Below are 15,400 nucleotides of genomic sequence, written 5' to 3' on the forward strand. Positions count from 1 at the left end.
TCCACTTCTCCGCCAGTTCCGCCACGTGACGGACCAAGACTAACCTCCGAGAAGATTGTTTACATGCTGGAGTATTTCAAGAGCGCACGTTTCATCGATATTTCCGAATAATGACGAGCGAAAAAGTAACGCGTATGGAAGATATATTGAATGCGGCGCCGGTGCAAAATAAAGACACGCCAGAGTCGTCGACTAATGCTGAGAAACGTGAAAGACAACGTATCCCGCGTGGCAAACCGAAATCCGGTAGGATATGGAAGGAAGAGAAAACAAAGTAAGTTACAGCTTGTTACAAATAGTAATAATACAATTATTCTCAAAACAATTCTTCCTTAAGCGTTACAGACCAAGCAATTATCTAGAAATAAATAGTACTGTAATTTTTATGGGAGGGGGTTGTAAGTTTGCCATTACCTTCACTTTGGAGCTTTTTTTTTTTTTAACTTTAATCATTGTTTGAAGGTTTTTTGTTCTCCAAAAATCTTTTGTTGATAAGAAACTGTTTTAGCATTGAACCATCCATGCAATGTTCCGTTCATAATAAAATTCTACAGTAATAATTTCAGTTAATAAAATGAAAATATTTGATGTGCTCTCCAAATTTCCTCCAAATGATATCTAATTAGATTCCAGCGTTTTATATAAGTAAATGAGTAAAAGAAACATGAAGATATGAATTAATGATGCAAATACAAATGTTGTTTGCAGATTTTCTTCTATAATTAAAACGCGTGGAATTCGGTTGTCGTTCGATAAGAAACAAAAGTTGAGAGAAGATTTGAAACGCGTTAAAGAGATGTCAAGGGCAATCAAGGCACGAAAGCAGGCGGAGAAAGAGGCCAAGAAGGAACGAAGAAGAGAAAACTTGAAGAGAGCAGAAGAGAATAGAAAAAAGAGTGAAATCGTGCAAGTTGTAAGTGTAAATGCTAACATCATGTATATTATATAGCGTACATTTGTTGGGTATATTATAAATCTCTCATTGTATCGTCATTTTCAGATTAAAAATACTGCGAAAATAAAGAGGATGAAGAAAAAACAATTAAGAATGATTGAAAAGAGGGACACAACCAATATGTAACATTAAATAAATCCGTATAAATAGGATGCTTAATTAAATACGTAACATAATAATTGTTAATCATTTTTAATAAAAAAAAAGTTCTTCATTCAGCGCATAGACTTTTATATATCTTCTAAAGAAAGTGTTAATTCTCTATACATTTTTCTCCTCTTTCACGTGCAGCTTGCATGGCTACAAAATCTTGAAGTTCTATTTCTAGATCGTAATCATTGTTACATCTCACCTGCGATATAAATCAATTATTAGTAAAAAATTGTAAATATAGTTTACAATAATTTATTTTGACAATTAAAACGTACACTTGTTTTGATCCATTTTGGTAGATGGTTCAATCTGGACTGATATCTAATAATAAAACTTAATCAACATAATGAATATTTTTATCTATTCCCAAATTTATATCTACACATACATACCTTTCATCTACTAGCAGCACAGCCCCCCAATCGCCTATATGCCTGACACAACGACCTATTGCTTGATTTACCGCTCTAAATGCATTGATACCATACCATTCGCTACCAGATAGCAAACCTTTGGATACTTTCGAATCATTATACCTCATCTTCATGTTTATATCATTATTTTTACAAGGTTTATACGGTATGCCAATCTAATAGACATAAGGATATATAAATGTATACTACATATGTAAATACATGTGTACATGCATGTGAATGTGTAAATAAAAATTAAGAATGTTACTTACTGCTAATACGCAACGAGCTTCATTATCACTGAAATCAATTCCTTCCGCCACTTTTCCTCTGTAAACTGCAAACAAGATAGCTCCGCATGCTGTTCGAAACGATTTAGACGACGATTCCTCAATTACTCTGCGATAATTTCTCATGACTGTGGGCAGATCTTCATTTTTTTGCGGTTCCATAAAAATTTCCTTCAAGTCGGAGAGTTTCTTCAATATGCCGAGTTTTTCCCATCTCTCGTGTATCTTGTTCATTGTCGTGTAGGACGAAAAGAAACATAGTACACCATATGGTACCGAGTCACATACTTGAAGAATCAAATTCCCGAGTTCGTCCTGTTAGGATAAAAATTATTACCTAACTGATTTTCGCATACTTATAATATGTAATGTGTCTAAAATAAAATCATTAACAATCCGTTTCTCCTGACCTGAAAATCATAGGTGCCCACTTTCTCATAGACGGCCTTTAAAGCTATTCCTTTTGGCCCTCGTGATATGCATCTTACATACACTTGCTCCTTCGGTATAATATGATTAGGATTGACTATATGCGGGAACTGCGTGCCGAGTTCACTTTGAAATGACGTAGTCGGCGTCAAAGTACCCGAAGTGACTATCATAGAGCGGACAGTACGGGCCAAAGGCGCAAAAACTATAGCGGGATTCATACATATCAGTTTCATGGTTCGCACTTTAACTTTCGGTTTGAAACTCGGTTTGATCCAGGTGTCTTCGGGTGCCTGATAAAAAATGGCTGTGTGATGTTTGATACAATTAAACAGATTGTAATTACATTGAACTGCTCAGATATACGGACTTACAACGTTCTTAGTAAGTTCAATCGTTTCTATGACACACATCCTGTAGTCATCAACTAAGATATCTGATACAATCATTTGCATAGATAAACAAACGTGCTCAAGAATTCTCTTAGTTTCTTGCGAAATAGTCAGTATCATTTTCTCAGGCTCCTTCATATTTTTATTAAAATCTTCTATAGCCTCTCTAGTGGCGGCAAGAAAATTGGGAAATCTAGAACATCCGACGTTATTCACGTCGAGCAACACCCGGAATTCCATACCAAGCCAAGTATTACTAATCATTTCCCTATCAGAACCCTATAAAGCATATATATTCTATTATAATAAAGATAACGATTATAACTATTTATAAATTGATAATAAATATCTGAATTACGAAAAAAAAATTTAAATAAATCACAATAATATACAAAATTAATGTAAAAACTAAAATTAATGTTTAATTGATTATTTGATAAGTACATTATCTCTGACTTCAATATTCTGAAGGAATTTTACGATATCCATAAGATAGTTCTGTATAGTATCATAAATGGCATGTTCACGTTCATGGCCTTTGGACAAAAGATGTTTGCAGTCTTTAACAGCATTTGTAATCTCGTCATCTCTGAGATTCACACTGGCAGCATCCCGACACATATCCTCGATGTTGTGAGCCTCATCAAGAATCACGATATCGCCTTTCAGATTGATTTGCATCTGTATATTTTAATTATATACTTTATTATTTGATATTTAATACTATAGAAAAGAGTGTAAAGGCTATTTTAATATAAAAAGATTAAAACTGTTGAAAATTCTATTGATAAAGTATTTTTGCTACAATTATTCATAGCATTTCCTTGTTTTAGATACTTTATTAATAACAATTTATGCTTACGCTTTCGCGAATATCTGGATCCAGGATATAGTTGTAAGGACAAAAGATGATTTCCGCGGTGGCCATCAAAGATCTTGCGCCGAAATATGGGCAGGAATCGATGCTTTTGCCTAATGAGACCAAATCCTCGATATCCCAAGGCGTTTTCATACTTTTAAATGCGGAATCCCCCCTTATCCTACTGCGGTCATTGTAATATGGACATGTTTTACCCTGACGTGCAGAAATAATGTCGTTACACAATTATTTAATTTTTAATTTCTGTGAGTATATATAACGCTTATAGAAACCTTTCGCGGATCGAGTAGTTCGTTGCACAACTCGTTCTTATCCCTTTTGGTTTGCTGAATGCACGTTTGCTTTCGGCTGCTCAATATGGTCATCCTAAAGAAATTTACTCGTTATACATTCATTTAACAAACGGATATTTTGCGAGTTGCTCTACCTCTTGTGCCTGTACGCGGTCTTCTTGAATTCTCTGACTACCTGCTCGATTTGCTTGTGAGTTCGCGTTCCGTAATATACTTTTGGCACTCTTCGTATTCTGTAATAAACGGGCATTCAATTTTACAATTAGTCTCTGTATAGATAAAACATTTGAAACACTACTTATATTTAATAACGCACTTACTTGTTCTTGCTCGAAATTTTATCGACCATTTCTTCATCAAAGTATTGCGACGGGTTAAGGAAGAAATTTTCGTTTAAAGAATCATCGTTGCAGCATGGACTGTCTATTAAACAGATAATACATAACAATTATTAATTTACTACATTTATAAAAGTTCTTACCGGCAAAAATAAAACCAATATATTTTTGAAAGAAATTATTTTCCCCGTGTATATTCCATTCGAGGGAAGTAAATTTTATTATCGAATATCGAATTAGAGAGGCACGGAGATATATTCCCAGCGTTGAGGAAGCGAGCGAGAGAGGCGAAGAGACGAGCGCAAAGGATGTCAAAACATTACGAATGCTGGCACGTGAAAGGGCACGAATCCATTGAACGGGGATCAATAGGAAGGTTTAATCCTCTCGTAGCGCTGTGCAGTCCCGACAACAAGCCGGCTACTCGAAGAAGGCATTGAAAAGGAAGCCAATGGAATCGCCCTTAATCCTTTCGTACAATTTACGGAGCCGTAAAAATAGAAATGACTCTCAATGACATCGAGAGCCAAACGAAACGCGGCGGTTTACTCGGTAATCGGATTTCGAACGGATGAATCTACGGCAAATAAGATTCCGGTATATCCTGCGAAAACTAGTTTCAAGTTTTGCCGGAGTTATCTAGGGGTACCTCCCCCACCTTTCTACTCGGTATTAAAAGAAACATACGGCTAAGATATGCGTTATTAGCGGGGGAATTAAACGTAAAGAGTCAGGTTTGATGAAAGAAACGTCTAGTCGCACTTTCTCTTCGGCATATTCCTCTCGCACGACAATACGAGTAGTAACAAAAGATCCGTGTTATTTATCCGAGATAATATTACGTCGCTTTCCCATGTGCACATACACGTACGTTGCGCCATTGCGCCGAACTACCCCCCTAATACCTCCTGTTCGTGTAGACGCGTTGCAGCGTGTTCCTCGGGTTTTTTTTTTCTTTTCTTTTTTTCTCCTCTGCACGCGCCCGTGTGTGCACTTCGCCCCGACGACGGCGGTTTCCATCGGCGAGAGAGACCACGGAACGGGTGGCTACGGTAGCACGGGCGAGGGGGAGGGGGGGGTCTGATTGGCGACGGGGTGAGAAGAGAGGCTAAGACAGGAAAAGCGAGACGGGGCCAATCAGAGCGCGGACTTCGAGGGTGTCGTTGCCAGGCAACGAAACACACCCCAACACCCAAGGGGAGAAAACCCCCGGGGGATACATCATCCAGCGATACAGTCGGCGCTGAAAGTTATCGCACCCTTGAGAGATAGAGAGAAGCGCCCTTTTAACCTTGCCCACGAGCCTGGATTTTAACGCGGCATCGTCAAACGACGTACGGTCGCCGAAAATTAATTCTAATTCACAGAAGGATATTAAATTCGACGTTTTAATTGATAATTGTTTCTTTCTCATCTTGGATTGCACACATCCTAACGCAAAAATCGTATTAAGCATCACTGAATAACCGGAAAAACTGCGTGATTATGTTTAACTAGATTACACAGAGAGACAATCTCACGCCGGAAGTTTCAATTTACGTCAACCTTCCACGTAAAAATTACCCTACAAATATTAAAATATATATATATCAAGTCAGCCCAATCTAGGCTGATCGCACAGTTTCGATCCATTCTACGTCCATTCAGGATTACAACATCCAAGCATGAATGAACTCGTTTCACGTCGATCACTCGCGCTTGCTGTTGCTGCATTCCCTCCTCCCCCGCGCAGCCTCTCCTCCCCCGGTCCTCCCCCTCGCCCCGCTTTCGTTCCATCTCTTTCTCCTCTTTCTCTCGTTTTCGCTATATACGCTGAATAAACAGTTGATTCGCGTACATAAAGGCTGCGATTCTTCTCCTTTTTTTTTGTTACGCGCTCGGTGCGCGCTTCCGGTCCTATCGCCACGAACTCGACACGAATACGAACTCGACGCTTCCATCGGCATTAATTAATCGTATCGCGTTGTCATTCCGCCGGATCACCCACATTCGTTCCCGTATTTTAAAACCGCAGCTGGCCGCGGCGACGCGACGCGGTCCCCGTGAATGGAGGCCACGGTTGCGCATTTGCAGAATCGCATTCCGATGCGTCTTCTACGGATCGTCGTGCCCGATGACAGGCGTCTTCTTGTTTTGCCCGCGATGCAGCTGGTATATGGCGAACACGGCCCGGTCGAGTTTATTCCAACGTTCCGTCACGTCTCTCGGACCCCGCGAGTCTTTAAACTATTTCAACGCCATTGAAACGTCGATACTTGTCTCCCAATATATCAAGTATTTGTTTTTACGCGAATGCATAGGACGCTGAAAATTCTATCCCATAGACAATGGTTCTGAATACACTCTTTGTGCTATTAGTGATCTTCTTATTGATTTCTCGAAGAGGGATATTTCAATATAAATAAAAGTTTCGACGTAATAAAATATATTTACATTTCAATATAAATCAAAGTCAAGAAAATGCTCTCTAGATATACAATCCACTTTGAAACACGAGGCAAATAAAAGCAAAAAATTCTGATTAAAGCGAAAAATATAAATTACAAAACAGTAACTTATAAACATACATATAAATTACAAACATTTCGGTCTTAAGGTTTAGACTCTGCTCGGTGTAACAATTAGAAATCTAGTGATAATTTTAAAACAAATGACGTATATATAATGACGTAAATGTAGTCATGTTCTTAAACAACTGGTCGGCCATGAAGTTGGTTAAAAAGATCGACTAATGGTGTATCAAGTGATTGCTGCCTTTTAAATAAAAGAAAAAAAAAGATAAATATTCGATATAAATAAAAATTCGCGAACAATATATATTCGTAATAAATGCAGCCCTAGATATAACTGATTGTGCTTGTTCCATTCCTAAGATAATTTAAAAAAAATCGGAATGCAGTACACAATACACCAGAGTATAAAATCTTGCCAAGGGTTGAGGGCTCTTTTAATTGGAGCCATACAATTAATTGGAGCATTTATCATCGATGATTGTGGTTTAAGAGTTTCTCGCGACAGACGAGGGAGTGAGTTGAATGTCAAGTGCCAATTAGCTCGCGGTTATGGCTTGATTTTAGGAAATCGTTGCTAATTGGTCGGGATTGTGGTGCTTCGCGAAACTTTGTGGCCAAACGAGACAAAAGCCGCGACGAAGTCCTTCCTAATATCCGCCAATTCCGCGGGGGTTGGAGGGCGGGCGACTGAGAATGCCTTCGAGAATGTCTGATAAAAGGGTCGCCCCCCGTTAGGAAGACAAAAGGAAGATTGTGCGGAGTTTCCCCCCCGAGATCGGCTCTTCGATATAATTAGCGGAATTAACGCCACCACCAGCTAACCAATTCCAAATACCGCCGGACATTTTTTTACAGCGCAGGCCATTAAATTCGCGTAACACCGAAACCGCAACTCGCATTTTGAGCAAAAACGCCGATGTTCCTTTTTAATCAATATAGGGAAGTGTTGTTAACCATTAATTATATTCGGACTATCAATATTGGACGCCGAATTTTTATCGGTATTGATGCTGCACGGAAGGAAACATTTCGAGAAATATGCGTATAAATGAAATTATATTTCGTAGCTTATTAAAAATACAATTTTACAAGAAGCAAGAACAAAAATAAACAATTATAATTTTCTTCGTTTAAATATGAACATATTAAAACAATTTATTAATCAGAAACAAAAAATGAGAGTGATCGTAAGAGATGTGATATTGTGAAATATAAGATTGAGAAATATTAAAAGTAACAAAAGTTGCAAGTGATAAGAAGAAAAAAAAACAGCAGGAACGAAGGATTCATCATTGAAAAATATTATTTGGTTTAAACATGATGAACACTACAAAGACACTAAAAAAATAAAAATTCAAAATTACTCAAGAAGAAAAAGATATGGACAAGAATGAACTATGATGGAAGAAAACAAAAAAAGAACAACACAAATTCCAAAAATCGAAGATTGGCATTTAGCTATCCAACAAAGAGGATGAAGAAATGGAGGACGAGCGAGAAAAAGCAGACAAAAGGAGCACGATGAGAAAAAGGAGAACGCCGTCAAAGTGAGGCGCAGGATATCGAAAGACTCTCTCTTTGGCGACGAGGACGGCAGCGTGAACGACGCGCGCGACGAGGAGGAAGGGTGACGGAAGAGGGTAGCGAAGTGCCGAGGGATAGGGAATCGGCGTTTGGTTGAGGGGGTTGGGCGAGGGTTCGGTCGCCATGGCGACAAGCAGCCCCCGGGACCCTCGCAGCTCGTTGCCGGGGTTGGTCGAAAAGGGTGGCCCAGGGCGTCCGCCGGGCAGGTTAGGCTGGGCACGCAGCCCGAATGTCACTCGGTACAAGGGAACACAAGGATGTCCTTCGGATGCGATGGGGAGCAGAGCGAATGCGACGAAGAGAGGGTGGGCGGCGGGCGGCGGGCGGCGGTTGGGAGGAAGAGGAAAACGAGGAGGAGGACGAGGAGGTGGAGGTGACGGCGGCGGGGAGACCGCGCGGCGGCCCAAGATGGCCGACGACGCGACACCCACCATGTCAATAACACCCTTCTTCAGCGCAAACCGACCCCTTCCCGACCCGCTCCCACTTCCGGCTACCCCCTCTCCCCTCCCCCTCTCGCCGTCCTTCATCGCCCGCCCCCATAGCCGACTTTCCTAACCATCGACGCTCAGCGTCGAGGACGAAATATCTTGCCACCGTTTCCCCGGCTTCTTGCCTCCGTCGGTAATTAACGCGACCTTCCTGCCGCCGGAAAAGTGTAAAGGGACGCTTGCGGCAGATGGCTTGGACGGTGCGCGCGCGCGGGGGTGCACGAGGGGGACGGGGGGAAAAGGACGATGTCGGGGACCATTGCGAGCAAGGGCGTAATTCCGTTAAGTGTCTTCGTAAACTTCGTTAGCTGCATTTCCCGACATTACCCACCCTACCGCACTGCCGCGCTGCCGCGCAACCCCCGACACGTTCCCCCGTGGGGCGGAATATGAGGTCGCAAGCGACAACGACAACGAGGACGAAGATGACGGAGGTGGCGGAGGTGGTGGCGGCGGCGATGGCTGGTCGGTAATGTTACCGCCGATAGGTCGCGTCGATGATTTTTCGGAGTTACGTAATGGATGGGAATCGAGGGATGGATATATGTTCCATCGCGCGCTTCGACGCCAGCTATCAAGCTCCGCACCATCAAGATATTCGTCGCGAATGCGAATGTCAACGCTGGGAAAATACCTTATGCCTTCCGCGTAAAATCGGATTAAATTTTCTCTCCAACTTTCTTCACGACTGAGAGATAATAGTATACGCGTTTCTTAGTACACATTTTTCGCTCCCTCGAAAAACACGTCGCGTAACGAAAAAAATTCGAGCGCGACAAGATTAGCGCAAAATCGCGCTAATGAAAGAGTAAATGATTCCGTTATTGAATTATATATCAGTCCGATGCACTCGATCACGTTGAGATGTGCGGGTACGCTGATATTATTTCGAGAGCTCATGAATAATGGACGGCACGTATTAGTGTTGCAAATGTAACATTAGTTACATTCAAATCAAAGATAATGATAATCATTAACCGTAATTTACAAATAATATATGATTTTGATTATGCCAGAATGCGCAGTAATTTTCACCGGCGCAAATCCGCACACGGTCCCGCGATTGCTAACGAACCAAAAACTATAGTCTGCATTGCAATTGTACCGCTAAATTCATTTTTACAACCTATTATGCTGTCGACATTCGTCAACTGTCCATTATTAAATAAAGTTAAATAATCAGGCGTCTCTTTCCTTCATTCTTATGTTATTACATTTTATTTATTCATGCCATCGTTAAATGGACAGAGAAACTTTGCTCGAATTCTTGAGGTGTTAATTAAATCCATGGTTAAGAAAAAAATGTATTCCCCGCGGAGCATAGTTCATTTTTATTGATTAAAATAAGAAAAAAATTAGAATTGCGCAAAATAAAAATATTAATGTTAGTAATAGTATTTCTTCAGAAGCACAGAATCTTTCAACAGCAAAAATGTATTGATTACACGAATACATCCGTCACGTCGTTGCACGTTTAAATTCTTGAGAGAGTATCCCTCTCGTTCGCGATAAAGAAGCGCGCCGCGGGCAGATGCTAGCAGATCAGGATGCTGTATTAAATATAATAACTGCGGCGGGTCTTCGCGCTTGAACTGCTCGAATTATGTTACATCATATTCGCTTTGTGCTTTTCGAGTATCGCCAACTACAATAGGAGCAGACACCTGGAACGGCTCGCGCAACGTTTCGTTTCGTGTCCGAGGATACAATGTATTCACTAAACCACGTAAAACTGACGGAAATCTCTCTCTCTTTCGAACAACTCGGCAGCATTTTCATTAACAAACGCGTTATCCTATCCGACCGTGTTTTAAACGTAACAGGTGAACACAGGTGAATTTCGAGCGAGCGACATTTTTGTATTGACGAGGAATAATAGAAGAAAAATATCTTTCTGTGTTACTCACCTGTATCCATCCCATCGCCTCCTTGGAATATTTTCTCTGAAACAGAAAAATATTAAATATTATCAAGAAATGGTAGAAATTCTTGGTAAAAAAATGTGCTTCTTTGATGAATAAAATTTTACGATAAAAAAATTATTTGGTACGATCAAAAACTGCCGAAATAAAAATGCAAAAAATATACAAACAAGTTATACTTTGTATAACTATATATAATAAATTATCAATTACAATATCTTTTTTGTCCTTCTCTGACAAAATAACGTATTTAAATTTTTCGATGTTGTGACATTATACGAAGAAAAAAAAATTGTTCTCTGACCTATATTTTACCATCACAGTCAGACTGCCGACACGAGATTTAGACGTAAAATGCGCGGAAAGGGAGACATGAAAATTACTATGCGCGAACCAACGCGCGGCCGATGCGAGGGAAAAAGAAATAAAGGCAAAGAAAAAATCCCGGGGGCAACACGAGCCGCGTTGAAAAGATCCTCGCTAATAGGCATTATATTTTTCGTTCTGTACATTACGAGAAGCAGTCGGATTATACGGGCCTGTCAGCGGGCTAATAACTGGTCTAAGGCCCGCCCCGCATCTGATACGGGAAAAAGGACCCTTTCCTATACATTGTGCGCATTAAATACTAATCGCAACGCGCGCGCGAGCGCGAGCGCGATATAATGGCATCGAGGTAGGCGATATACGTGTGGCAGCTTCAAAGGGTGCCGACTTGAAAAAAAAAGAAGAAAAATACGTTCCATAAGACGTCAATATGCGATCATCTTCGTGAGACTTCTTCCGTCATTTTTATTAAACAAAGATAATCCCATAATCCGTCTAAAAATAAACCTATTGAGATCATATATTCCTTCAACTTTAAAAAACTCATATCTATATAGGAACAAAAGAGAATGAAGCTGGAAATGGATAACAGCGTCCGTTTTGTGTTACTGAGTTCGCCGCGTATCGTTCTTTCTATAGCTTCGAGAGAGAATAGACATGCCAAAAACGGTGTAACCCGCTCTCGCGCTGTATACCGTTATTAAAATAGCGCCTTCGTATTTCCAATCGCCACGCGCTAGGCCATCGGCCATTTTACTGTCGCCGCACGGCGATCCCTTGCCCCAGTGTGGTCGGCTGCTGCAATTTCCTCCCTCGCTCGCTCCGAAACGCGCTGTGCCCTCCAAAGGGGTTGCTCAGGCTGATGCTCCTCCACCAAGGGGTCGCCGCACAGAGGGTTCATTTCTCATGCGAGGTGGGTTGATGGCACGGAATTTCACCCCCGTGGGGTCGACCGCGGAGAGATATCCCGGGATATTATCCCTCGGGAAGCCGTGTAATGAAACCGTTCCGGCACCCCCGTGGCATTATTCCCTCGCCGATGTAGCTTGCCACCCTCCGCGAGGGATATAGGTACATGATATCGGGCACAGCTGCACGTCGGTACCGATACGCCCCCTCCCTCCTTTTTTCACGTGTGTCGTCCCTTAGCGGAGGATAAACATAGCAGAGCTCGCGTCAGCAACGACAGCATCATTAAGAAATCCCCAAGCTCCATTACACGAGCCCTTCACCCTTTTCAGAATCGGCCGGTCGCCATTTTCTACCAGCTTCTCGCGAGGGGTGCATAAAATGAATACGCGATAGAACATCGCGCGTTTGCAGAGGGCTTTCTGACGTTTGAAACGTACGAATTATTGCTCGTATAAAAATAGAAACTTTCCATTTTTTTCATCAGATATGATATAATTGCAAGATGTAATCGCGGGTGTGATTTTAAACCCTTCGAAAAAAAGGTGAAAAGAAAGGTAATAGAAAATTTTTTTTAATACGCTTATAATATGAAAGAGGCAGTTTTATAGTTATAGTTGTTAGAACATAACAGAAAATCATTGTTTCGAGTTTATATTTAACGAGGATGAACTGTCGGAGAGAGAGAGAAAGAGAGAGCAGCATGTGCTACGGGCATCGTTATTAGTGAATCCACGTAATTGCTTTATCCCCTCGTATGTATCATACCAGCATTTTTCGATTCTCCTCCATATTCACAGATAACGAGATATCGTGTGTCGAAAGATGGTAGTTTTTGAAAACGACAGCGCGCCGTGCACGAAAGTTATGTCGTACACGCAACGAGGAAAACAATAATTTGCAATCGTCTTTCCTTCATCCAAATAATATCTTATTGAAAATAATAAGAAAAAAAATTGTACATTTCATATATTTTTTGCACGTTGGCTAACAATATGAATAAAGGATATTTAGACGTAACATGATAACGGTTCACCACGCGTACGAAAAAGGGATTTTCGTACACGAATGCGTTCTCTTTGAGCGCACAGAGCACAGATGCCATAATGTTCATATATTTTTGTGCCTTTTATACGTTAACATACGTTATATGAAAAACTTCTCATTTATGTGTAATTTTTCTGCGATTCACTCGAGTCGCATCTTGCATTTCGTCTGCGCTCCATTTTCTTTTATCTGATTCCGCTCGTATCATTTTCCTCCGGCCATGTTATCGCTAATAGACGCGCTACATTAATCAGTAATTAATATCTACCTACGTATGTAATTATCGCATGATAAATCGCCTATGCTAAACTTATCCTCAAAATTTTCTCGAAACATCATCAAAGCTTTCTCCCTGAAAGTTCTCCTATCAAACTCTTTTGCCTTCAATTTCAAACGCTATCTCGTTATTTTATTTCTGATTAAATAATTCAGAATACAAAAATATTAAATTTGGCCCATTCAAACTTTTTTCCATTGAAATTTCAGCGATGAGTTACTCTCTACCTCTGAACGATAAGGTAATTTTTCTTCATCTTCATCACTTTCATATTGGAATCGTGTTGCCTTTAAGGTAGTTCTCTTGTCCTTATACTAGAGAAAATCGATTTTTTATAGATTTTCTTGAAACTGTGAATATACGTTAATTTTTAGGTGTGCTTTATGCGTGGTATTTCAGTACCTCTTCCGGTATAAAAAAATCAAGATACTAAGCCTCAAAGTTTCAACTTTTACTAATGAAAAGGTTTTCCAGGCCAAACGGTAAGAGATACAAGGTTAACCAAGAGGACCAAAGTTTCTCCTCTCGTCGAGTTCTATAAGGAAAAAATGCCAAAATTAAAAAAAATTAAATTAAAAAATTTTTTTGGTAAAAATTGAAACTTTGAGGCTCAGTATCTTGATTTTTTATACCGGAAGAGGTATATTCACAGTTTCAAGAAAATCTATAGAAAATCGATTTTCTCTAGTATAAGGACAAGAGAACTACCTTAAATCGAAATCCAACGAATGATGATTTTAGAGAAAGACAGGTTACCATAAAATGAGTTTTTTCAATATATTTATCACATATTGGTCTATAGTTACCTAGTCCATTCTTATAATTGCACAGTAATCTTATAATATAATCTCAGTTCTGAATCTGACCGCGGAAGCCTATCCACAGAAGCGTCGGCACGTTTCTTCAGATCGTTGACTTTGTCCATTCAACGAAACCTACGTCCTGTAGCAATAGCACCGCGCGCGCACAGAAGCGGGGGCCCCGTTTCTCGAGGGCCCCACGAGAGAGCAGTTTCCGATTCGCCGTACAATAATATGACGGAAATGTCAGTCAATTAATAAGCATAACGAACCTGACTAATTTCCGCCTTTGTTCCGCTGCGCGACTGGAATGGTTGAATGAGTGGCCATTATGCGCGTGTATATGTGCGGCCTTTATGATTGGTCAGATCCGTATCACGACAGCCGGTTCCGCTTTTACCGTGCCGAGGCCCGCGGCCGACGCGGCGAAACCTCGTGAACCTTTTTAACCGCGTGCACGTGCCGACGGGATATCGTTTTCGTTCTTGGTCCTGCAATCGCCCTCCCCACCTCCTCTCTTCCGTCACTCGCTTCTTTTTTTCTTACGCCTGCATCTTTCGCCGTGCCGCGGTTCTGCGACCGGCGTAATGGCGGAGAGAGAGAGAGAGAGAGAGAGAAAGAAACGAAAAAGAAACTGGTGGCAGTATGACACAATCATCGTATATCGCAGTAGATTTTTAATCTAATTAAGCATAAATTATCTACTAAATTATCTACTGTATGTCTATAATATGTCATAATAGGTCTAATTTAGTAAACATGTAATTAAATAGACCAGGAATTAATCTAATTTAATAGATATCTAATAATTAAATAGATTAGAAATTGTCTGTTTAATCATTTATACAAGCATCGATTAATTTGATAACACAAGCTAAAAGATATAATTCTTGGCTTGCTATATAAATAAGTATATAATTCAAGAAGTATTAATATTATTATCTAATAAATGTGGTGGATACATCCTGATCTCGAAACAATTTCCTTAAACAAATCCGAATAAAACGGTCGAGCGACAAACGGTGCAACCGAGAAATTTTCTAGTCACAAAATACCATATACCGTCGAAATATTCGAGAATGCAGAAAACTGGGGAAAAAATGCAGTTCCGAAATCAGTATTTCATGCAAACACGAATTGCGTTTTTATATTCATGGAAATATCCAAACACGCTAGGTGAGAAACCAATGGTTATGTGCCAAACGCGCGTCGCTGCGCCTTCTTCGTGCTTTCATTGTACGATTGAAAAAAATATTTGCGCACATTTTCGAGCACGATTACACGTTTTTTCGCCGCATCTTTTCTCGCACATTTTTAGCGATTTTAAAATTTCACATACATTTCGTCATTGTATATTTGTAATTAAAAAAAAAAAAATAAAACTTAA

General features: G+C 40.3%; 2 protein-coding genes across 8 annotated transcripts in view; one reads left to right on the plus strand and one right to left on the minus strand.

The window, feature by feature from the left end:
- Nucleotides 1-2: 2 nt before the first annotated feature.
- LOC139821367 (coiled-coil domain-containing protein 86) lies at nucleotides 3-1,788 on the plus strand. Its single transcript, XM_071792378.1, has 3 exons — nucleotides 3-274; nucleotides 709-913; nucleotides 1,001-1,788. Exons 1-3 carry the CDS (start codon nucleotides 111-113, stop codon nucleotides 1,079-1,081), a joined length of 450 nt encoding a protein of 149 aa, XP_071648479.1. The 5' UTR covers nucleotides 3-110; the 3' UTR covers nucleotides 1,082-1,788.
- Nucleotides 1,129-15,400, minus strand: part of LOC139821293 (Fanconi anemia group J protein homolog) — a 182,876-nt gene continuing 168,604 nt past the window's right edge. For 6 of the 7 annotated variants that reach the window (XM_071792291.1, XM_071792239.1, XM_071792280.1 and 3 more), the window contains exons 4-15: nucleotides 10,639-10,674; nucleotides 4,126-4,228; nucleotides 3,940-4,038; nucleotides 3,785-3,878; nucleotides 3,495-3,707; nucleotides 3,077-3,313; nucleotides 2,615-2,911; nucleotides 2,222-2,533; nucleotides 1,794-2,126; nucleotides 1,501-1,697; nucleotides 1,384-1,441; nucleotides 1,129-1,307 (exon numbers count right to left, since the gene is read on the minus strand). In XM_071792291.1, coding sequence (XP_071648392.1) covers nucleotides 1,209-1,307; nucleotides 1,384-1,441; nucleotides 1,501-1,697; nucleotides 1,794-2,126; nucleotides 2,222-2,533; nucleotides 2,615-2,911; nucleotides 3,077-3,313; nucleotides 3,495-3,707; nucleotides 3,785-3,878; nucleotides 3,940-4,038; nucleotides 4,126-4,228; nucleotides 10,639-10,674 — 2,078 coding nt within the window. In that variant the 3' untranslated portion in view covers nucleotides 1,129-1,208. The remainder of the gene's footprint in view (nucleotides 1,308-1,383; nucleotides 1,442-1,500; nucleotides 1,698-1,793; nucleotides 2,127-2,221; nucleotides 2,534-2,614; nucleotides 2,912-3,076; nucleotides 3,314-3,494; nucleotides 3,708-3,784; nucleotides 3,879-3,939; nucleotides 4,039-4,125; nucleotides 4,229-10,638; nucleotides 10,675-15,400) is intronic. The other variant, XM_071792249.1, reaches the window with a different exon arrangement.

Source organism: Temnothorax longispinosus, chromosome 1 (assembly GCF_030848805.1).
Source record: "Temnothorax longispinosus isolate EJ_2023e chromosome 1, Tlon_JGU_v1, whole genome shotgun sequence".
Taxonomy (NCBI): Eukaryota; Metazoa; Arthropoda; class Insecta; order Hymenoptera; family Formicidae; genus Temnothorax; species Temnothorax longispinosus.